This window comes from Helianthus annuus, chromosome 15, assembly GCF_002127325.2.
Source record: "Helianthus annuus cultivar XRQ/B chromosome 15, HanXRQr2.0-SUNRISE, whole genome shotgun sequence".
Classification (NCBI taxonomy): Eukaryota; Viridiplantae; Streptophyta; class Magnoliopsida; order Asterales; family Asteraceae; genus Helianthus; species Helianthus annuus.
Window position 1 is genome coordinate 45,327,245 of NC_035447.2, and position 22,180 is coordinate 45,349,424.

The 22,180-nt window shown below is 37.8% G+C and overlaps 2 protein-coding genes across 3 annotated transcripts; one reads left to right on the plus strand and one right to left on the minus strand.

The window, feature by feature from the left end:
• The first annotated feature begins 1,729 nt into the window (after positions 1-1,729).
• Positions 1,730-13,283, plus strand: LOC110911337 (paired amphipathic helix protein Sin3-like 3). 2 transcript variants are annotated; one of them, XM_022155943.2, is made up of 20 exons: positions 1,730-1,978; positions 2,086-2,234; positions 3,240-3,401; positions 3,488-3,674; positions 4,259-4,357; positions 4,445-4,618; positions 4,693-4,915; positions 4,996-5,132; positions 5,253-5,328; positions 5,565-5,686; positions 5,785-5,939; positions 6,020-6,144; positions 6,481-6,735; positions 7,532-8,175; positions 8,264-8,358; positions 8,859-8,997; positions 9,082-9,231; positions 9,323-9,498; positions 9,604-9,715; positions 12,870-13,283. In XM_022155943.2, exons 2-20 carry the CDS (start codon positions 2,164-2,166, stop codon positions 13,065-13,067), a joined length of 3,300 nt encoding a protein of 1,099 aa, XP_022011635.1. In that variant the 5' UTR covers positions 1,730-1,978; positions 2,086-2,163; the 3' UTR covers positions 13,068-13,283. The 2 variants fall into 2 exon arrangements, with proteins under 2 accessions (XP_022011635.1, XP_022011634.1); XM_022155942.2 differs by having other exon boundaries at positions 2,162-2,234.
• Positions 10,648-12,620, minus strand: LOC110911339 (glutathione S-transferase T3-like). Its single transcript, XM_022155945.2, has 2 exons — positions 11,789-12,620; positions 10,648-11,472 (listed from the first exon to the last, which is right to left on the minus strand). The coding sequence occupies exon 2, from the start codon at positions 11,414-11,416 to the stop codon at positions 10,676-10,678; it is 741 nt and encodes a 246-aa protein (XP_022011637.1). The 5' UTR covers positions 11,417-11,472; positions 11,789-12,620; the 3' UTR covers positions 10,648-10,675.
• Positions 13,284-22,180: the final 8,897 nt, after the last annotated feature.

Genomic DNA, 22,180 nt, shown 5'->3' on the forward strand with positions numbered 1-22,180 from the left:
ACTATGCTTTTATCTATGTCTTGGTATAATGTTTCCTGAGATCGTGTTATGTCATCAAACAGAGAACAATTTGGTATATGCGCCGCAACGCGCGTAGGATTTAACACTAATTAAAATAATAAAACTATTAGGTTAGAACTCCGTGTATTACATGGGCTGAATACGTGTAATTTTATTTACTAAATAATAAAACAATGTATTTTTTAAGAACCCCATTTATTACACAGGTTGATTAAATGTAATTTTATATATTAAATAATGAAAAAGTTATTTTTAAAAATTTCGTGTATTGTACGGTTGAATAAATGTAGTTTTATATACCAAATAATACAAAAGTTATATCTTTAAAAACCTCGTGTATTACACTAGTTGAATAATGTAATTTTGTATACTAAAAAATAAAAAGTTACATCTTTAAAAAACCCTATGTATTGTACGGGTGAATAAATATAATTTTATATACCAAAAATAAAAAAAAAAGTTATATCTTTAAAACCTTGTGTATTAGATGGGTTAAATAAATGTAATTTTGTATAGTAATAATAAAAAAGCTATGTCAAGCCATTTTTTACTTGATTACTTAAATTTTCTGAAATTTAATTAATTTATCAGCTTTAAAAAAAAATAAAACACATAATCATATATGATGTCAAAAAATTGCTTTTGGTAAGGAAACAAATTTCTTTTATCATATAGCAGATATATATATATATATATATATATATATATATATATATATATATATATATATATATATATATATATATATATATATGAACATGAATATAGATATAGATATATAGATAATTTTTCAAGTGAAGGAAATAAAATGTATAATTGACATTAGGAATCATTCATTTGTTTGGATAAATAATTTTGAAATCTGATAAAGATTTCAAAATATTATATTATCTCATATATAAATTGTTTAATATATTAAATTCAATTGTATAATTATTTTTTAATTAAAATTAGTTATGTATAGAGGGGATGATTCAAATGAAAACCACTTTTATTGCGAAAATTCGAAAACTAACTAAAAAAAGCCTAAAAAACACACCAATTTTTTTTTACAATTTTTTATTAAAAATCGCTAGTTTTTATATATAAAAAAATTTCAAAAAAAAAAATTGTAGTGCATATGTGTAATAATTCACATGTGTAGTACTATTACACATGTGCACTACAATTTTTTTTTTTTTGAAAAAAAGTTTTTTTTTATATAATTTAAAAAGCGAAAATTGGTATCCAAAAAAATTTTTTTTTTTTGTATTTTTTTAGGTTTTTTAGTTAGTTTTTGAGTTTTCACGATAACTAGTGGTTTTAATTTTAACATTCTCCTATGATATAGATATAGATATATAGATATAGATGCATTTATATTTATTAAAACTTATAATTATAATAAAAAATGAATTATACATTAAATGCAAGAGTTAGTATAGGAATAAGAACATATAGATATAAATTCATTTATATTATTAAAACTTATAATAAAAAAAAAATGAATTATACATTAAATGCAAGAGTTAGTATAAGAACAGAAGTAAAAAAGAAAAAGAAAAAAAATTAACCCTAAACACTACTCAACTTTCAACGGCGTTTACCCTCCGTTTTCTTTGGCCCTAGCAGCAGCCCTTACAAAGTTACCGGTCCCACCGGTTCCCGGTCATCCGGTTTAAAGACGTCAAATTACCATCACTATCCTCGTGGTCTCCTCTCTTTCTTCTTTCTGTGTGTTTTACTTTTTATACAGTATTTATACACACACCTATAATAATATTATACCTATACGTACACAAAACCTGTATCTATATCTCCTCTCCAAATTGTCTCCTGTAAATCTATAGATACAGTGTATACATTCAAACAACACAGATTAATCGATTATATACGCTTTTATCGTGCAAAATTGCACACAGTTCGATGCTGAATTTTGCGAATTTGAAGTGAACGTGACGAACGAGAAGATCTTCCGGTAAAATTCTCCGTTTATGATTTTTTGTTGTTGCATTGCTGGATATTTGATTCACGTTTAAGCTTAATTGCTGAATTATTGTTTTGTTGACGGTGATCTGGTTACAGGTTTGAATTAGGTTATGTTGATTATTGATTTTTGATGTGTGTGGTGTTTTGATTGTTGCAAATTGTTGTTGTGAAGGTATGAAGCGCTCTAGAGATGATGATGATGCTTACAGTAGTCCTCAAATCAAGCGGTCATTTGTTTCTGAACAGTAAGTGTTTGTAGATGTGTTGTTTTGGAAGAAGTGTGTGATGATGATGTTATGATGTTAATGTAAGTTGTTTAGGGAGATTTCATGTTTGTTGGATATAGAATTATAGATAGATACACTATTGTTCAATTAGGGTTATAATATTATCTAATTTAATTAATCATATGAATTTAGGTTAAATTTAGTTTTGTAGTGATAAGGCTTGGAATAAGTCATTCTTTTGTTAAGTGGCTAGATGATCTTACCGCCGCCACTGATCACGTGAGCGCGCCAGTGGGCCCCCGCTCACCACGAAGCGGTGATTTGTTTCAGAACAGTAAGTATTTGTAGATGTATTGTTTGGAAGAAGTGTGTGATTGTGATGTTTATGTGGTGGTTTTTGTTGTTGATGATTTAATGTAAGTTTGTTGGATATAGATAGATACACTATTGTTCAGTTAGGGTTATAAGAACAGTATAGGATCCTTGTCAATTGTCAAATTCAGTTAATCATGTGAGTTTAGGTAAAATTTGGTTTTGTAGCGGTAAGTCTTTGAATAAGTCAATCTTTTGTTAAGTGGCTAGATGATCTTAGTGCTGCTACAGAGTGGGAGTCTACGATCGCCTGAGTGCGTTAGTGGGCCCCCAATCACCACAAAGCTGGCAGGGGTAAAGGGAGAGCCGTCCCCAGGGGTTCTCTAGGGGCGCTTCCGGAAGAAAATTTGAATCACGGCTAGATCATATGGCGTTTTAACATAATTTGGCCTCCATAAATACAACTCCTGTGCAATTATAAACCCTAAACCTAAATGAGAATCGCAAGAGGTAATAAGGTTTTTTTGCTAGTGCAGCTATGGACCTGTGTTATTTATTGTTTACCTTGTTCAGTTATATTTCTTAGGTGTGTTCTTGCGTGTTTGTGACCTGTGTGATTTGTTAAGCCTTGTCAGTGTATTTTGATATTCTAGTAGCTTGTGGTCTTCTGTTAAGTGTTTTAATTACTTCCATTTATCTTCTGCAATGAAGCTCTAGGCATAGGCAATCCCCGATGACCGCAAAAGGCAGCTCACAGAAGATAACAACAAATGATGTCCTTACATATATCCAGAAAGTCAAAGATACATTTCATGACAAAAAGGAAAAGTACGGCGAGTTTCTTAACGTCATGCACGATTTCAAGGCGCAAAGGTTTGGCTAAGGTGTTGCTTCTTTCAGTTTTCATGCTTTCCTTATGTGGAAACGTGTTCTTGATTTTATTTGTGATATTTTCTTAGACTTGACACCACAGGCGTCATAGCAAAGGTGAAAGAATTGTTTGATGGGCATCAGGAACTAATTTCGGGTTTCAATCCTTTTCTGCCAAAGGGATCTGAGATCACCCTCTCACGGGATCATGCGCAACGTCATGTTAAGAAACCTGTGGATTACGAAGAAGCACTTGTATTTGTAAACAAAATAAAGGTAATAACAAAGTTATTGGAAACGGGGGCCATCAAGCCACAGATTTAAACCCCCCTTCCCTTTACCTATATAACGAAAAGGAGTAAAATGCCATTTTCGTCCCTGAGGTTTGGCTAGTTTTGCGACTTTCATCCAAAGGTTTGTTTTTCCGCATTTGGATCCAAAAGGTTTGAAATCTTGCCATTTTCATTAGGCTTGTTAACTCAATCCATTTTTCCTCGTTAATTCAGGGGTATTTTCGTCTTTTTTATTTAGTAAGGGCATTTTGAATTCTTGTACATTATGCTAAACGCTTGTACATAAAGTGAAAAGGGCCGAATTGCCCTTTAAGTTAACAAAAAAGACGAAAATACCCCTGACTTAACGGAGAAAAATGGATGGAGTTAACGGGCCGGATGAAAATGGCAAGATTTCAAACCAGTTGGATCCAGATGTGGAAAAACAAACCTTTGGACGAAAGTCGTAAAACTGGCCAAACCTCAGGGACAAAAATGACATTTTACTCGACGAAAAATGTGGTTTATAATGGTAAACCTTAGTTTCCATTTGAAACTTTAATTCTTACACGTGTTTTTTGCTTGCAGATGAGATTTCAAGGCCAAGACCATGTATACAAATATTTTCTTGATACTATGAATAAGTTCAAAAACGAAAATAAATCCATGAAGGAACTCCACCAAGAGGTTTGTCATGAAGACTGTAAACTATTTAGTTGTTAACAACCCTTGTGGTGTTACTTGACCGGTACATTCTACGTTTATCCTTTTCAGGTTGCTGCTCTTCTTAACGATCAACAAGATCTGCTAAAGGAGTTCACCAGTTTTTTTCCCGACTCTTCAACGGCAGGATCTAATAGTTCTGGTCACTCCAGTAGCAACAATAACTCTGTACATGATGATCGGAGCTCGCCATCTGTCACAACGAGACCTCTTCAGTCTAAAAAGGTAGTTAATCTAATAATGGTCTCCATAGGGAAAGAAATATTCTGGTTTTCAAATTAGTTTCTATTCATTGCCAGATTGCTGGTGCTTCACATGTTGAACGCAAAGTGAGTGTTGACCGAACTGATCCAGTTCATGAAAAAGGATGTGTCGCGGCTGATAAAGAAACAGACACATCAGAAGACACGGAACTCAAAGAACATAATTCGGATGTCAAAGACTGTGACGGGATGCAGCATTTTACCCAACATAAACCTGCTCGTACTCTTGAGGACTCTGTAGCTGAACTGTTTCATCAAGGTATCGCATAATTCAGAAAAAAAAAACTGCATTGTGTTATTTTATTTCACGCCCTTATTAAAGTTTTTTACGTTGGGAAGATTTGCATGGCCAAATGCTTTGTCTCCGTGAGAAAGTAAAGGAAAGATTGAGCAACTCAGAAGATTATCAGGCGTTTCTGAAGTGCATTGAACAGTACTGCACTGAAACTATTACTCGACCACAACTGCAATCACTGGTAAGTATATGTATATGATATGCATTAGCTAAACCTTTTTGCTGTTTATATATCTTCTCTTTATCAGTTATTCCGTATATGAACAAGTTTAGTAAGTTTAAAGAATTTTTTTTTTGTTAGGTAAATAATTTGCTTGGAGCATATGCGGATCTTGTGGAAGAAGTCAACGAGTTCATAGATCGCAGTGAAATGACAAGTAATTGTTAATAGAAGTTGTTAATTACCTGCTTACAAATAATCTATTTTCCTCTGTGAGTTAATAAGGTTTTTATCTAATAATTCATTTATGCGTATAGCTTTTTCTCCTTGAGTAAGTATACATGTATTTTTGCATATCTCAATGCTGACTTTGACTTTGCTAAATTTATACTATCTTCACATATGTAACGGTATTAAATTTTTGTGCTTATAAGATATAACTAATATTTGCAGGACCTGGATCGAAACCGTCTTTAATTTCCAGCAAGGACAAATATGCATCAAAATCGATTCAAGAACTTGACCTTTCTGACTGTAAAAACTGCACTCCAAGTTACCGACTTCTGCCAAAAGATGTAGGAAAATTTACATCACGGGTGTTTGGTTTTTTGGTTTTGCACTTGAATTGTTTTTTTTTTTTTTTTAATTTGAAACTGGGTTTTGCTTTACACAGTACCCAATTCCTTCAGCTAGTCAAAGAACAAAGATCGGTTTTGAGGTGTTGAATGATCATTGGGTTTCTGTTACATCTGGAAGTGAAGATTATTCTTTCAAACACATGCGTAAAAATCAGTATGAAGAAAGCTTATTTCGATGTGAAGATGACAGGTTGGGAGTTTGTTTGAAATGTCACATCACTGTGTGTGTCTCTACTATATGATGCTTTACTATTGGTTTGTATATTTCAGATTTGAACTGGACATGTTAGTAGAATCTGTGAATGTAACAGCCAAACGCGTGGAAGAATTGTTGGACAGGATTAATGATAATTCCGGCAAGACCGACAATTCTGTTAATATCGAAGACTTCACTGGTGAGAAGCTTTTTAATGACCAGTACACGTGTCAAAATGGGTGATCCGGGGGGGGGGGGGGGGGGGTCAAAACGGGTAATTTTATACTTTTGTCCAAAAATCTCAAAATTCTTCTAAACTTTTAGTATGTCAGTTATGATCACAAAATTAATGATATTTCAATAATAATCAAGGTTCTTGAGTAGACCAAGTTATTAGATTTACACATTAAAAATACACTTCGAGCCACTTCAGATTTTACAAAGTGTTTTTGACCTGTTTGACCGGTGAAGAGATAAAAACATAATCAAGTAGATCTATTTATAAATAAATTGTTTATTTTTGTGTGTTGTTCAGCTATACATTTGAAATGCATTGGACGCCTGTATGGTGATCATGGGCATGACGTGATGGATGTATTAAGAAAAAACGCATCTCTTGCGTTGCCGGTAATATTAACTCGTCTGAAGCAGAAACAAGAAGAGTGGCTGAGGTGTCGTTCCGATAATAAAAAAGTTTGGGCAGAAATTTACGCTAAAAACTACCACAAGTCACTTGATCATCGTAGCTTTTATTTCAAACAGCAAGATTCAAAGAGCTTGAGTACTAAAGGTGAACACATTCTCTCCACTTGATATTCATTTTTCATATTTTATATACACTTGACAAAAAGACAGAAAACAACCTTAATCTTTCTAAATTGACAAAAACAACCCTAAACTTTAGAAAACTTTCTAAAAACTTTATAAATTGTCATTTTCACTCCTTGGGTTCTAACTTTGCAAATTTCCCGTATTTTCATTCTTTAGCCTAAAATTAAAAAAAAAGTTATTTTCTCAGGCGGTTAATTTTATGTACGTGTCTGTATAAATTCATGTTTGAACGTAAGTTTTTCCGAAATATAATGTGTTTTCAAGCTTATTTTTATATACGTTTTTGGTTGGTCTATGTTTTGACATTTTAATGTACGTGTCGATATAAATTCACGTTTCGACATAATTTTTTTTGGAAAGGATTCTGGTCTAATATAATACTTTTTCGTGCTTATTTTTGCGTACGTTTTCGGTTGGTCTATGTTTTGATGTAAACGAGTCGGTTCAAGTGTAATACGTTTTAATTCGATGGTATAAATTCAAGTTATTGTACGTTTTGACGCCGCTAAGTCTTGATGCAAAGGTAATGGTGGTGTAGTGGTTAGGTGGAAACCTCACTAAACGAACCAACACGGGTTTGTTTCCGTTTCTTTTGTAACCACTATGCTTTGATCGATACGCTCAAACACGCGTTTTCGTATGGTTAACGCATCACATAACGTGTGACAAGCTATAAACAACTTGCCACTGCAATGCACGACCTATGGAAACAATCTAGTTATTATAATATTCATAGTTTTCTCTTCATATTGCAGCTTTGTTGGCCGAAATCAGGGAAATGAGTGAAGAACGATCTGTAGAAGATAACATTCGTCAGTGTGTTGCTCCTGGAGGAAAACAAAACACTATTCCACATCAAGAGTTTAAGTACTCTGATCTGGACATCCATGAAGACTTGTATCAGGTTATGAAATATGCTGTTGCACAAGCGGGTTCTCCTGAACAAATTAATAAGACTGTGAAGATCTGGACTACTTTCGTGGAACCTATGCTCGGTGTTCCTCCTCGGTCTTCACGCATAGCTGACCAAAACGCTGCAAAAACAGCCAATCATGCTGTTACAAGTGGCGTAGCAGTACCGTCAGCTTCTAGAACTAGAATGTTAGATGATAGCAGTGGTGTTAAAGAGAACGGTTATTCCAAATCTGATCATTCGGAGCATACAGGAAGTGAATCTGGTGATGAAGAGGACCTCTCTCCTGATGCAGACCTTGATAACAACGGTGAGAGTGATGATGTGGCGTATGGGATGGGTGACGAGGTCTATCCAGTAGAAAATTTGTTAGAAAGAGTGAAGCCGGTAATGCTGCATCTTCCTGCAGCATTTAATAATAAAGATAGAAAATCTCGGGTCTTTTATGGAAATGATGACTTCTATGTTTTCTTCAGACTTCATCAAGTAAAGCTTACGTGTTATATTGCATATTTTTACAAATATTTTTCATTTGTTTATTTAATTTTCATTGATCTCTTTCCTTAATTAACAGATACTGTACTCAAGGCTAGAGGAAGCAAAGGAGAAGTCTTTAGTTGAGAGATGGAGGGGTTCAAATGATTCAACGCCTAATGATTCATACGCTAGGTGTTTTAGCTTTAGTAACTGAAGTCTATTTTCCGTTTTAACCAAACTAGTGGTTATCACCCGCGCTACGCAACGGGTTTGAAACGTAGATAAAAATAAGCAAATCGCGAGAGTTAAAGTTATTTGATGTTTTAGTTAATGTGCTAAACATGTTATTATTAAAGTTGAGGGGTTAAACATGTCATTATTAAAGTTGAGAGGCTAAAGTTGCTATTTATTAAAGTTGAGGGGCTAAAGTTGTTTATTATTAAAGTTGAGGGCTAAAGTTGTTTATTATTAAAGTTGAGGGGCTAAAGTTGTTTTACTTAAGGGGCTACATATGTCATTACCAAAGTTGAGGGGCTAAATATGTCATTATTAAAGTTGAGGGACTAAAGTTTCTTATTGTCAAAATTGAGGGGCCAAAGTTGGTTGATGCGACAAAATAGCAAACTTATAGTATATGTAGTTTCTCCATGGCCATTCTTATAACATAGTTTTTTTTTTCTTCTGCAATACAGATTCTTAGATCTACTGTATAGTTTTCTTGATGGTGCTATTGATAGCGCAAAATATGAAGATGAATGTCGGGCTGTTCTCGGCACTTGGTCATTTCCCGTTTTCACATTGGACAAGCTAATTGACAAGCTTATTAAATTGGTAACATCGTCATTTCTCTTAGTTATTTTTTTTATTTACATATTATTGTTATCCGGTTTGATCGTTGATCAATGCCTTCCGCAGCTACTAGCAATTACCATGGATGAGGTTAATAACAAGCTGCTTGACCTGTATGCATATGAAAGTTTAAGGAAGGAGGGATTCGTAGACGAACTTTATAACGCAAACGCCAGCGTAATTGTTAATGACTCCAAGATCTTCCGGTTCGACTGTGTGAGTAGTCTAATTTTGTTTATAAAGTTAATTGATTGAAATTGCAACGTCTACCTTATAGTCTAGTTTAACAAGTATTGTTTTGCTGCAGTCATCTATCCCGGAAACACATAGACAAACCCGACTAACCATACAGATAATAAACTTTGCATATGAAAAATCTGAACCACCGGCTGCTTCATTGGACCCGACATTTGCAACGTATCTAAACTCCCAACTCCTTTCAGTTAATCCGAAGAAAAAGAGGCACAGAATCTTCTTGAAGAGGTATGCAGTTGTCATTTATAGTTTAATGCCATTCAATTTGTCTAGGACCCACTAATTATAATATAATTGTCGGTTTTTAAACAATTTTGGTTCCTGCGTTTTCAGGAATAAGCGGAAATATGCGTGTGAAGACGTGGACTTGGCAATGGCAAAGGCCATGGAAAAGTTTCATATTGTAAATGGACTCGAGTTCAAGATAGCCGCCTTTACACATAAGGTAATTCTCAACTTCCTTTTTCAGATGTCCTATGAAGTCGTAAACTTCCATTTCTAAAAGATCCAATCAAGAGTTTTACCCATTTACCTATTTTCATCATTATAAATAAATTGATAATTCATCGATTTGGTAATTAATCTATATCAGAAGATATTTTCCATAATTGACATATACTCAAACATGTTTCTTAAACTATGTATCATATCAAATTTCTTATTTTTCATGGGACTTATAGACTTCATGGTAAAATGCCTAGAGTTCATGGCTATTTTGACCCATTTACTTATGAACGGGTCAATTCAGATTATAAATCTTTAACGGGTGACTATTTATTCATTTTCATCATTATAAATAATGTCCTCATCTCACCCTCTCCGGGCCCTTCTCTACGAATAGGATATTAATGGGTAGGTTTGTTTGTTTGTATCAATCTGATTCTAAGATTCCATAATTGATCTCTATTGGAAGATATTGTACATAATTGACAGATACTCGAAACATCTTGAATGATTTAACTCGAATGGGTAAATTCAGATTATAATCTTCTAATTGGTCAAACAGGTAAAAAATAAAATAGAATTTTTGCTAAAATGGCCCTACTTTTATGTAAAATAATTTTAGCAAAATCCAGTTAAAATAGCTTAAAAAAGGAGAAACAAGTCAAATGGTTAGACTACATGGTATGGTGATGGACCATCCTTGGAGGATGGTCCGCCACGTAGGCGACACGTCACAATCCTCACTAAGATGCTCCATCCTCCAAAACTACAAGGCATGGTAGGATGATCCTAGTCATAGTCCTCACCATGTTTTTTTTATTTTTTTTATTATTTTATTTTTTTTTAACATTTGACAAATATACTAATAAAATATTTTCATTAATATTAAACCCACATTACATAAATATTAAAAAAAAAACATAAACTTAAAAAAAAAGACTTAATAAAAATAAACATAAAGTTAAATAATTTGATGCTTTTTCATGATGTCGTCTTGTAGTTTTTTCAACATCGAACGTCTCGGCTCGGGTTCGTTCTCGACATTAATCATCATTATTTCCCATTCCTTAAGCCGAATTTTTTCATCGGAGATTCGGATTTTCTCATTCGACAATCGGACCTTTTCTTTTAACTTCTCGTCCGATGCACGGCTTTTTTCTTCGACGGCCCGCTCCTTCGTCTTCGACTTTTGGGCCGATATGTCGTTGTACACTTTTAGGTGTTCCATAAACTCAACCATGTTCGGGTCCACCGTTTCCTTTCCTTTTCCCTTGGCCCGCTCCTTTTTTGTTTTGTCTCGGCCCGGTGGACGGTCGGGTTCACGTACGTTATACTCGTCTTCGTCATAGTCGGCGTCATCATTTAAGTTAATGTGACACCTCGCGTCCGACCCACCGGCGCTTAAACTACCCGTTTCCGATGTTTTTTGGCGTTTCGCCATCGCCACCTCGTTAGGAATGGGCGACCATTTTGGGTCGTCTTTTACAACCATCCACGCGCGAACGTGAGGAAAGTTGGAACCATGATTTTGCTTATACTTTTGCAATGCCATTTTGAACACATCCTCGTCGTTCCACCCGCTACGACGGTCACTTGTGTATAATTTGTTATACTCCTCGCAAAACCGATTAATGGCCGAGTTCAATTTTCGCCACTTCGAGGAAACCGAGTCGATATCTCTATACGGGCCTTGGTCCATCATGGCGAGAAACTTGGTCAATACTTTGGACCAAAACCCGTCACCCGGTTGATTGTTACCTATATAAAAACGAACAAATAAAATTAAATAAACAAAACATATAAAATAATAAAAAAAATACTTACTGTTATGAATTAAAAAATTAAAAAACCTAAACTAAAAACTAAACTAAAAATTAAAAAACTAACTGTGAAGAATTAAAAAACTAAAAACTAAACTAAAAACTTAAAAACTAAACTTAAAATAACCTACTGTTATTAAAAAAAATTAAAAACTAAACTTAAAAAATATTAAATTTAAACCAAAAAAAAACTATAAAACTTAAAATGTAAACTTTATAAATTTAAAAAGATGTAAACTTTAAAAAATACGAACCTTTTACCGGGTTGTCGGAAGTGCCAATGAAAGCCTTGGCTAATGCTTCTTCTTCGATTGGGGTCCATTTAATCGCCTTCGGTTTCGACGCTTGATCACCCGCTACTTGTTTCCCTTTGTTTCGTTTTCCTTTCCCTTTTGGCGGTTGGGTTTCGGGCACAATCTCCACATCATCTTCGGGTTCGGATTGAACGGGGGGTGTGGGGATCGGTTGGGGTTGAACGGGGGGTGTGGGGATCGGTTGAGGTTGAACGGGTGGAAAGTTCCAAGTCCCCGCATCATCATTTGTTGAAGAGCTTGATTTTGGGAGATTTGAGTGAATTGGTTGGGCGATTGTTGGAATGACGCAAAAGCGTTCGATGAAAATTGGGAGAATTGGTTCGGTTCTAGCGTTGGATAATACCCCGGAACCGAAAAAACATTTGGTTGGGTCGGATTAGTGGGAGTATTCGGGTTGTTCGAAGGCGTGTTGGGAGTATCGGGGTTGTTGAACGGATCCATGAAAATTATGTGGAAGAAGGTTGAGAGTGTAGTGGAAGAGAGTGTAAAAATTATAGGAGAAAATGGTGAATTGTGGAAGTTAATTTGGTGTTTGATAGTGAAAATGGGGGTTTAATTTATATATTTTAAAAATGTAGCCGTTTGGCTTTATTCAAAAAATAGAAATTTAATTTTTTTTTTTTTTAATAACGGTCATATTTTAATTAGGGGGGCCCACCTTTTGCTTCGTCGAGATCGTCCGAAAAGGGACGTTGGGGACGGCGACGTATGGGGGCGGCACGGTGTTTGGACCGTCGCCGACCCGCGACGGGCCGGGGCCGACCCCCATACCGTATAGCCTTAGAAAATTGTCCAAAGTGTAATTTACTAATTTTAATGTAAAAAAGATTAAACTTTTTTCCATTATCATTAAATAATGTAGTCTACAATCATATTTGACAAAATTAGTTATGTATAAAATATATGGACAAAAAGTGGGCCGGGCCAACTCAGCCCATACCAAAAGTGACCTATTAAACCCTAAACCTTAAACCTGCCCGAAGTTGTGGATTTTCTGACCTTTGAGTACGGTGTGTGGCAGGTATATTATGTGATGGGTACATCGGATTCGATGGTGCAAATGCGCAGAAAAAGGATAACTAGTCGTATGGGGGCGGGCCAGTCTGTTGATCATGCTACTGCTATTTCAAATGGTCGTCGTGCTCTCAAAGCATTGAAGTTCAAGAAGCTTCTATTGTCTAGGCTTCCTCCCATGGAACAATGGGAAGCAATTGGATGAGGTACTTGCATAGCAACAAACATCTCCCTTGCTCAGTTTGACTTTGACCGAGGAGTTATTTTCGACAATTACTCAGTAGTTTTTATATAATCCGGTTTCTGAAATAATCATATATTGTGAAAAATTAGATTTAAATTAGAAAGAAGACAGTAGGAACCATGTTTTGATGTTTATTTGTTTTTACTTTTGATTTTAACATTTACCTTTTATGAGTCATTTTATACTTAAAAACACAAGACTATAGTAAAATGGTTCATTTGCTCGCCCGACAGGGATGACAAAAGAATCTGAAACAGGTGGGACGGGTATTTCGAATGGATATGTCATTAGATGATCACTGCCCAATCACCCCAACCGAATATGCAACTTAAAAGTTGAGAAAATATATCATATGGTAAATGGTATGTTAGAAATTTAGGGGGTGTTTGGGGTTGAGTTTTGAAAATAGATTATGCGTTTTCAATAATCAGAATCAGATAATTAGCTGTAATAAAACGTGCTGCAGAAAGATAGTGTTTGGATTTGATTATGTTGTTTGATATCACAATAATCAGATAATCAACATTGTTTGGATTTGATTATGTTGTTTGATATCACAATAATCAGATAATCAACTATTTGAGTGTTTGGCAAGTATATATATTTTTAAAAAATACATAAGTGAAAACGTAAAAAATCAGTTTTTGGATTATCACGTTTTCCTGCAGCAAGGGGTGACCTACTTATGAATTATCACGTTTTGAACTCTACAAAACGTAAAAAATCACTTTTTATTAATTTTTTACCAAACACTCAAAATAGATTTTTTGCGATTTCAAAACACAATAATCAAATAACCAGGTTGAAAACACAATCCCAAACACCCCCTTAAAACTTTGAAATTATAAAAATGATTAGAATTGTAGCATGTGTAACCAATATTTCAAGTCGGTTTTTATATGAGTTTAACATCTTATTAGAATTATTACAATTATTTAGGCAAATTGGAAATAAATAATCTCACCTAACTCAATTTGGCCGATAATAATATCAAGTCAGTTATTGACCGATAATAATCCGAACTGGTCAAACTTTTTTTTTTTTTTTTGTAAAATAGTCCGCCGTTAAAATAGCTTAACGAAGTTAAGTTTTTTTTTTTTTTTTTCCGAATTACAAACCGATGTTTTAGGGCTTTTGATCAGAACGAGGATACGAGTCGATTGATGTAAAACTTATCTCGAAATACTGCCCAAACCCACGAAAACGATGCTTCAATTCGGGTGTTTAAACTTCCAATTAACAAAAATCAAGTCATTTCGAGTACAATTTCGAGGTAAGTTTTACATCAATCGACTCGTATCCTCGTTCTGATCAAAAGCCCTAAAACAGCGGTTTGTAATTCAGAAAAAAACTTAACTCCGTTAAGCTATTTTAACGGCGGGCTATTTTACAAAAAAAAAAAAGGGAATATGCCACATAATAGTAATGAAGTTTTAGGAGTGTTCCAATTAGGTCACTAATAAAATTTATTGTTCCAATTAGATCATTCTACTTTATTTTGGTGTTCTAATGTTAGATATTTTACCTGAATAGCAGATCATAGTCCTACATGACATTTATTTATGGTTAGTTGTTTATCTTATTTTATGACTATAATTTAAATGTTTTTGGTGTAAGAGTAATTAGTACTTTCTTTCATTAAAAATTTACTGACATCTAACTATTTTTCATGATTTTATAAAATTTTGATAACTTTTTAGAGATTTTGAAAAAAAAATCACATTTTTTATTTTTCTTCGCATTTTTTTAACTTTTCTACAATTTTTTAAAAAAAATTTTAATTCTATTTCGCATTTTTTTCTAACCCATTTGGCATTTATGTGCCATGTCAACAAATTTTTTAAATAAAAAACCTAAATAAATGCCATGTAGGATGGATGACCTTCTATTTAGGTAAAATATCTAGGATTGAAACATCAAATGAAACTTGAATGACCTAATTGGAACAAAAAAAAATTATGAGTGACCTAATTAGAACACTCTTAAAACTTGGTTACTATTGTACAAAGTTAACCCAAAAAAAATTGACCAGTTCGGATTATTATCGGACAATAACTAACTTGAGATTATTATCAGCCAAATTGAGTTAGGTGAGATTATTTATTTTCAATTTGCCTTTTCCTTATAATTTAAAGATACATTATACCAACTCCATTGTGACTTGTGAGTGCTCTTAAAATTCAGATTCAGAATACAAAATGTAAGAAACTATCAATACCTTGTTAAATTAGTTTTCTCTCACATTTGATCTATTTTCCATCTGTCATTATCTTTGTAAGGGTGGAGGGTATGGTTCAATCATTTTAAGGTGTTTGAGTCATTCTTTACCCAATAATAGCATGCAATGTCAACTTCCCTTTTTACACTCAATCACTAGGTATGGTTCAAACACCCCTCAATTAAAAAAAAAAAAAAACTTGATTGGTTGTATCTCTCCTCTCTCCTCTCTCTCTCCTCTCAATCAATCCACTCAATCATCGGTGACTATACACCGAATACCCTCACCGAATCACCACTCACCGAACACCTTCATCATCATGGTGTGGTTCACCGATCGTTGACCCCCTTCCCCGGATGAGTCCCCACAACCATACCGCTTACCCTAAGTTGGTTAAAGTGATACATATGCCACTATGTAGGTCACTTGAGGTTCGGTATTGCAAATTACATATATAAAGAAAAAAACATACATGGTCACTTGACCTCGATACCATGGACCTGGATCCAATCTTGACCTTCTTCCACTATGTAACCCTGAGAAACCCCTCGCCCTCGGAACGTAAGCATTATATAAAAGAAGAGGAAAATATTGGATCTGTTATAATATAACAAGGATTAACACAAGATTAGTGCTAAGACTTAAGAACTTTAGAAATATTGTAAGATTAAGAAGTGGAAAAATGTATAACTTATTGCATGATGTGCAGTTTCTCTTCTTCGTTGAGCTAGTATTTGTTCTATAAAAAGATTAACTATTTGGTAGACAAGTGTAACTATTTGATGGACAAGTAGCATGGTATATTATATAAGTTTGATAAAGAGTTCATCCACTTGCTTGGTAGATTTGGATGGTAAATCTTGATCTAAATGGCCTTATGGCCTAGTGGTATTTTGGTGGTGGGATAAGGCTTATGACCATTAGGTCATGGGTTCGATTCCCACATGGGGGTTTTTCCCAAATTTATTGGGTTTCCTCCTTAATTGGTGTGTAGGCATTGTTGCCTAGTGGAGATGGATATGATCGGGTGGTTTCGCTAGTGGCACGATGATACTCTAGTGATTCGTCAGTGATCCAAATTTGCCGTTCAAAAAAAAATGGTAAAAATAATATAATATTTTTAATACCCCCGGGATGACACCTTGTAAACTTTGGGATCTGAAAGTAGTGTCTCATTAAAAACCTTGCTAAAGAAAAACCCAATAGAAAAAAACCTTAGCTAAGGGAAAAAGTGCAGTCTATAGCTCCTCCTCAATTTACAATTTGGCATTACATTTTTCGTACATAATGTTAGGGATGAGCTCGGTACCAGTACCGAAAATACTAATACCGAAAATCGCCAAATATGGGTACCGGTATCGGTATCGAAAATCGGTACCGGTATTTGTGTGTAAAATTCAGTAAAATACCTGTACCGTACCGAACAAAAAATATCCGAAAACGTCAAAAAGTGGGTAGCGAATCGGTACCGAAAAAATTTTGGTACCAGAAATTCGGTACCTATACCAAGTCCCAAATACTCATCCCTACATAACGCATGCCAATATCATGAATGTAGGGCTGTAAACGAACCGAACGAACACGAACAAAGCCTTGTTCATTCGTTCGTTAAGGAACAAGCTTGTTCATGAACTGTTCACGAACGCTTACTGAAGAGACACTGATCTAATTAGGGAGCTAATTAAGATTGGTTTATGTTCCTTTCATAATGGTTAATCTTCTTATGGATATTTGAGCTCCGACTTGATAATCGATCCTGCAAAACAGAACACCGTTACTCGTTAAGAGGGGAATGTGGGGGTTTCCCTCTTAACCAGGCTCCGGCGTGAGAATAAGCGACTGCTTTGAGAGTAATTAAGTGCTAAGAGTGAGAGTAGAGGGAACATAATGTTTAACCTGTGGAATGAGGTCTCTATTTATAGCCGGAGAGGTGTAAGGGGTTATGGGCTGATGGGCCTTGGGCCGGAAGCGGACAACAAAACGGATATGCTCTTTGTCTCATTGGCGTCGACCGCTTAGTGGCTTCTAGACGCTCCTCGGTGCTGGCGCACCTTGATTGGAGCCACGTGTCATTGTTGTCGGCCTTGTTGTCCTTCTGTCATCAGCAGACAAGTGGAGATCGTGGGACAGTTGTCTCCGTCCTCTGATTGGTGCCACGTAGACGTCCTTGTGTACTTCTTGTCAGGCGATCGTGGCGCACGATTGACCAGAGCCTGCTGGACGCTCATTGGCTCCTTTTACTGCCACTTGTACCTTGTGTACCACTGTAGGTAGCCTTGCGCTTCCCTACTGTGTGGTTCTTGTTGGACAGCAACTAACCCGCGCGGGGTTAGTATGCTTATTTGTTCCATTGTTTCATGCTAAGTGCTGATATCTGAGCCTCTTGAGGGCCGTGCCTCGCGCGGGGTAGATCAGAACGTGGAGTGTGGCGCGCGAGGATCTTATTAATAAGTTTACTGAAATAAGGAGTATGGTCTCACGCGCAACCTGAGAGGAGGTTTGCGCGACTTTTTGGGACCATACCCCTTCAAGTCCCCCCAGTCCAGTGCTGCACCATGCGCAACGCAAGTGGTTGGAGCTCTGGACTTAATAAAAATAAGAGAAATAAGAGTAAAGGGGAAATGTTCTTTTGATCCTGATTGGTGTGGCGCATGTGGAAATTGTTGGTTCCAATTGCGCCGCTACCAAGGCGGGTCTTGAGGAATTTCTTTTTGTTTGTCCGATCAGGCGCGCAAGGTTATTGAAGGTAGCGTTTAGCTTGCGCGGCTCATGTAACTTTTGCCTAAAGTTACTTGTAATTTTTATGGCGGGAAACTTTGAAATTTGAACTTCTGACAGGTTGGTGGGATAAGTCGTTGAGTGCGACGTTTGAGTTGACCTCTGGCACGGATGTCATCATGCCGACTGCGGCGGTTGCACTTCGTGTCAGGAGAGTGAGGCCCACGCGCGTGTGGTAACTGTCACCCCTGGTTTTCCGCTTGACGTGGCAGCCTCTCGTTGGTTAGCCTAGCGGCGAAAGTGGCACAGTTACCCATCGCATTAAATGCGATGGGTATATATAATCGAAGAGAGGTGAGAGGTTCTCACTTCTCTTCGTTGCTTTGTTACTTTCTCTCAAACATCTTCTTTGAATCTTCAAACTTGTTCTTCACATCTTCAAGATTTCTTCAAATCTTCCAAGTTTTTTCCAGAATTTTTTCCGATATGAGTGAAGAACATCAAGAAGTTGCTGTTACTGAGGAAGGATCAGTTCCTGTCCTCAGATGGGACCTAGGGCTTTTCGAACAAATCGTTCGGAGCTTCCGATTCCCACCAGAGTGGGATGCCCGGTATCCGGCTCAGGGCCAGACCGCGGCTGATGCACCACCTGGATACATTACCCTATATGAAGATTTCTTTCTTCAGGGTAATTTCAGATTGCCGGCTACAAACTTCATGGGCCACATTCTTCATCATTACAACTTTCATCTATCGCAGATGAGCCCCCCTGGGATGGTTAGGGTTCGTCACTTCGAGTTCTTGTGCCATTCTCATGGTATTGAGCCATCTGTGGATAAGTTTCGGGCCTTCTACCAGTTGCAGAGGACGATGGGTTTCTTCTCCTTTGCAAGCCGTGGTGCGGCGAAGAAGATTCTGCTAAACCCCCCGAAGAGTTTCCATGACTGGAAACCTAAGTTCTTCTTTATCCGTGAAGAGGTTTTGCCGATTGCCATGCCCTTTAGGGATTGGACTGAGGCAATACCGAAGGAAGACCTTCCAATTCCGAAAAATGCCCGGTGGTATCAGCAGTTGAACCCAACCCCAAATCGGGTGTTTGGGGAAAACGTTTTAGTAGCGGCTAAGATGAGTGACCAGTGGTCACCGAACAGCAGGGAGGTTCCGGTGTTGAAGATCGGCGATCAAGGTCAGTTATCTCCATTTTTTTTTTAAGTTCTTTGCTTTAATTGTTACTTACTTACATTCATGTTTAGAGGCGCAACTCTATCAAGCTGCCTTCTCCACATTTGGTGGTTCCATGGGCGTGCGCCCATTGCGCGATGATGAAGAAAGCTGGTATGACCAAATTAAGGGCAACTTCATGTTTCCAGTTGCTGGTGCCTTTGCTTCGCCGCCAACCGCTACTGAAGGTGCGCAATACCCTAAACCTCGTCCTTTGCGCTCTGTGACTTCTGCTGGGAAAGAGATTCTCTATCTTTCCAGCGAGGAGTCAGTAGGGTCTTCCAGCGGCGAGCTAAGTTCGTGGTCTAAAATCTTTGCAGGTGTGTTGCGCGACCTGGGGATTGACCCAGAGGAGAAGAAGAAAAAACCTTTGAAGAAGAAAAAGAAGGTTGATGTTGAAGTGACCAGCAAGGGGACTGGCACCAGTCGCGCAACTACTGCTGCCGTCAAAGGTACTCTTCGCCTTCGACAACGTGACTTAGATGATTATGTGATAATCAGTGACTCATTTGAAGGCTTGTCGCATACAGCTAAGGCCAAAACTGGTGCAGGCGGCTCAAAGAGCTCTGGGAGCGCGGGTTCTCGTAACCCTGATGCTGGCGCGACCCCATCGGTGCCTGAAGATGATGAGGCGGAAGAAGAAGAAGATGCTGCTGCCCAGCTGATTGGCAGGAAGAGAGGTAGGAGCGAAACCACGGCTGGTGTGGCTTCCGCGCCTACTGCTGTTGTGTTTCCCGTGGTTGGGAAAACGAGCAACTTGCGCTCGTTGTATAAATTTTCTCCGGGTATGTTCTTTGCTTCTCTTCTTAATACTTCTCTTTGCTTAAATGTACTTGCATTATTTTTGCAGAGATCAAGAAGAAGACCCCTGAGAAGGGTGTCACGTTCAATGAGGCTGCGTCGAAGAGGCCGAAGATTAGCATCAAGTCCTCTGATATTGCTGCTCAAGACGCCGCGAAGGCTGCTGAGGCGCAGCGAAAGGCGGAGGAGAATCAGAAAAGAGAAGAAGAAAAGAAGAAGAAGATTGAGGAGGAGAAGAGGAGGAAGGATGAAGAAGAGAGAAAGAGGAAGGAGGAGGAGAGAAAAAGGAAGGCGGAGGAGGAGAGGGTGGCCGAAGCAGCGAAGAAGAGGGCCCTGGAGAAGGAGTTAGAAAAGAAGAAGGCTATGGATCAGCCTGTTAATGTTCAAGGGCCTGAGGTCGCAAAACCTACCCACTCCGCGCATGTCATTACTTCTAAGGGGTCAGGTCGTTTCACCTCTAGCGGCGCGGGCTCTGGTGGAGCTGGGGGTTATAACCCAAATGTGATTGGGGCGAAGGATACCGTTGGTGATATCTATTATAAAACTTATAATGAAGAAGAACGCGGTGATGCTCCTCATCAAGCCCCCTGGAACTTAAAACAGAAAGATACCTTCCATGAGTTCGGCCCTTGCCGCGAGTGGTTCTTGAACTCGTTTACTCCTGCAGAGGTCAATCGGCAAAGGGCGAAGCCCCATGAATTGTTATATCGCACCTTTATACTTGGAGAGGCCAACGCTCGTGCTGCCAATCACCAGATAGTTCGCGAATGGCGAACAATGGTTAGAGAGCGCGCCGACTGGGAGGGTTATCGTGAGCGCACGTTAAAACGCATTGCTGAGTTTGAAAAGTCCAAGGCTGCTTTTGATGAGGAGAGAGCCAAATTTGAAGCCGATAAGAAGGCCGAAGAATGGGGCCGCGAGGGCCTGCAAAAGAAACTCCACAATGTTGAGGAGCAACTGGCCAAGGAGAAGGCCGAGTTCAAACGTATCTGCGCCCAGGACAACGAGCGCGCCTACGCGGCTCGACAGAAGATTGTTGATCTTGAGGCTAAAGTTGCTGATTTGACATCGAAGGTAGAGGAGGCGCATGGAGAGAAAGCTGCCAAGCAGCAGATGGAGGTTAGTTTATTTGTTTTCATTTATTCTTGCTATGTTGTTAACAAACTGGCCTAAGTTGTTTTGTCGATTTCCAGGTTGAGTTATCTGAGGCCAAGGTGCAGCTGTCTAGCAAGGACAGAGATCTCCACGCCAAGGACGCTGAGATTGCGGAGCTCAAACGTCGCTTGAACGAGCAAATCGACAGATGTGAGTCGTTGGAGATCGACCTGGAGGCCGAGAAGGTTAAGGCTGCTACAGCTGAGGAGGCGCGTGCTGTTAGCACTGCCGCGCTTAACGTTGCTCAGACCAACTACTCCGAGGCCCAAGGCATCGTTGATACGCTTGTCTCGGAGGCTGAATAGATGCGCACTCGTGGAGTAGTGCTGGTAAGTTTGTACTTCTGTCTTTTATGTTTCCATCTTGCTAAGGGTTGTCCTTAATGCTTTTCTTTTGTTGAAGGTTGCCAACTCCATCTTAAATGCTGGCGAGCTAGATCGCGCCGTTGCTGCTCTCACGGATGCGGCGCGTGCGGTGGGTCATCGAGGAGGTTACTTGGAATGTGCCAGTCACGTTGAGCAGATGCTAGGGCAAGAATTTGATGTAAGCCATTGCTCGGTGACTGAACATGCTGATGCTGCGCTTGCACATGCTGAAAACTCGTATGACAACCTTACCTTGCCTATCATGGATCTGGTTGTGGAATATTTGAAGAAAGACGACTGGTGTCAGCGTCTTAAAGCAGTCCTCGATCCACCAGTTACCGTCGAATTATCCGATGAAGAACCAGCTGGTGATGACGGTGGAGATGGTGATGATGATGGCAACGATGACGATGGTGAGGATGACGGAGATGATGATGGTGATCGACGCGATGACTATAATAGGTTGTTGAATAGGTTGTTGATAGGCGTTTGTGCCTTGTAATTGTCTTTTGCAACTTGATTGTAAATGTTGCGCTGTTGCGCAAGTTTATTATATGAATCGTTTTCGTTTTTTCCGTTGCAATTATTGCATTGCT

Bases quoted from the DNA above. Each gene is read 5' to 3' on its own strand.
- LOC110911337 (XM_022155943.2), top strand. From the start codon at position 2,164: ATGAAGCGCTCTAGAGATGATGATGATGCTTACAGTAGTCCTCAAATC. The intron at 5,329-5,564 runs GTAATTGTTAAT...TAATATTTGCAG, and splicing joins AGATCGCAGTGAAATGACAA to GACCTGGATCGAAACCGTCT. The intron at 9,716-12,869 runs GTAATTCTCAAC...GGTGTGTGGCAG, and splicing joins TAGCCGCCTTTACACATAAG to GTATATTATGTGATGGGTAC.
- LOC110911339 (XM_022155945.2), bottom strand. From the start codon at position 11,416: ATGATGGACCAAGGCCCGTATAGAGATATCGACTCGGTTTCCTCGAAG.